Source organism: Otolemur garnettii, unplaced genomic scaffold, assembly GCF_000181295.1.
Source record: "Otolemur garnettii isolate 467f Iridium unplaced genomic scaffold, OtoGar3 scaffold00003, whole genome shotgun sequence".
Lineage (NCBI taxonomy): Eukaryota > Metazoa > Chordata > Mammalia > Primates > Galagidae > Otolemur > Otolemur garnettii.
The window spans coordinates 46917838-46919389 of record NW_003852398.1 but is presented as its reverse complement, the minus strand read 5'-3'; the positions used below and the strand labels follow the sequence as shown (position 1 = coordinate 46919389).

The following is a 1552-nucleotide window of genomic DNA, read 5'->3' as shown; positions in this document are numbered from 1 at the left end:
TGCAATATAACAACCTTATTTAAGGTAGGTACTGTTAACTCTTTCTGCAGATGAGAAAAGTGAGAAATTCAGTAACCAGCTTAAGTTCACTCAGCTTTAGAAAAGGGGGTAGTGGTAAGATCAGAATCTTGGAGTCTAACTCCAGAGCCCATTGCAATGTATTCTTAACTGTACACGTCCAGAGTTGTATCATATATGCCTAAAACAAAAAATACAAATAAAGTAAGAAAAAAAGTATTAAAAACTGTCAACCCCAGAAAAATATTTACAGATATTGAAATTTAAATGGATGGATATATGTATGCATACATGCATACATACATAAATGTATGTATTTGGACAAACATCACTTATGTATTATCTGGCATTTTATATAAAACAAAAGACTCTTGTCTAATCAAATTCCTTAGTATTTCAAGTGGTAATCTGGTGATTAATTTTTTATAAATACCAAATATTATAAATTGTTTTAAAATTGTTTTTCAGTCATTTGCATAGTGATGCCGTAGCATGTTTAAAATTTGTGTATTATCTGCAACATCAGTTTTTTACTCTATGAGCCATAGTTCAGCTTCTTTTCACTGATTTGAAGTATGAAAGTTTAAAAGCTTAAAAATAAATCTGAAGTTTTTTTGATAATTTTGCAGAAATAAAATTTAGGTGTGTTACTCAGTTGCTATGTAGGGCAGAATCTAAAATGTTTGCTTTTTAGAATATTCAACACTCAGTATGGAAAATATTAATCTTCAGTCTTTGATTTTTTTTTTAACGGACTGTTGCTTCATACTATGTTTTGTTTATAAATGTGTTTGATTTAGATTTTCATTACCTTACTAATATAAAAACAATTAACTTATATTTTGTGTTTTTTAAACATAATCTAGACGAGGAAGAGGATGGCAAGACTCCAACTCAACCACTGTTGAAAAAAGGCAGGCATTTTTCATCATTTTATTTTAACTCCTTTTTTCATACTGTTAACTCTTTAACTCCAGCCTTTTTCTTTTCTTTTTTTACCTTAGTTTTTATTTTCCATGGTGAGGTGATATTACAGTTTTCTATTGAACGCAGATCAGAATTGTCATTAACCCAACTAAAGAGTTAAATCTTCTTGGGAAAAGGTGATATGTCACAGACAAGTTCTTTTAAATCATCATCGCATTTCTGAAATACTCGAACCCTAAAGTCAAGTTTTCTTTTTTTAATTTAAACTGCATGGTTCAGATAATAAGTAGAGGCACTGAAATGGGCTTATTCACAGTGTCACTTGCATTCTTTACCATCAGTTGTAAGCAGCCACGTCCTCAATTTTGATACTAATATATTTTTCATTTCAAAAATTATAATATTTCTCACAGTCGCGCTGCGTTTGGGAGATACACAGTCATGTCAACGTACATGAATTTTATGAGAAGGAGATAGAGGTGAGAGTTATGGAGCAGTGTGGTTTGGTAGCCATATTATCTCATCGTGCAAAATCATTTGTCATGTTCGCATATACCATGGCAGCATGAAAAGTGCGTGACACCCTGCAGAGTGCTCAGGTCTCTCC

The 1552-nt window shown here is 31.7% G+C and overlaps 1 protein-coding gene across 1 annotated transcript in view; it reads left to right on the top strand.

Moving 5' to 3' along the window:
* SLC12A2 (solute carrier family 12 member 2) overlaps positions 1-1552 on the top strand; it is a 90728-nt gene that overhangs the window by 78907 nt on the left and 10269 nt on the right. Inside the window, exon 21 of the mRNA XM_023514764.1 lies at positions 885-936. Within this exon, the coding sequence (XP_023370532.1) occupies positions 885-936 (52 nt within the window). The remainder of the gene's footprint in view (positions 1-884; positions 937-1552) is intronic.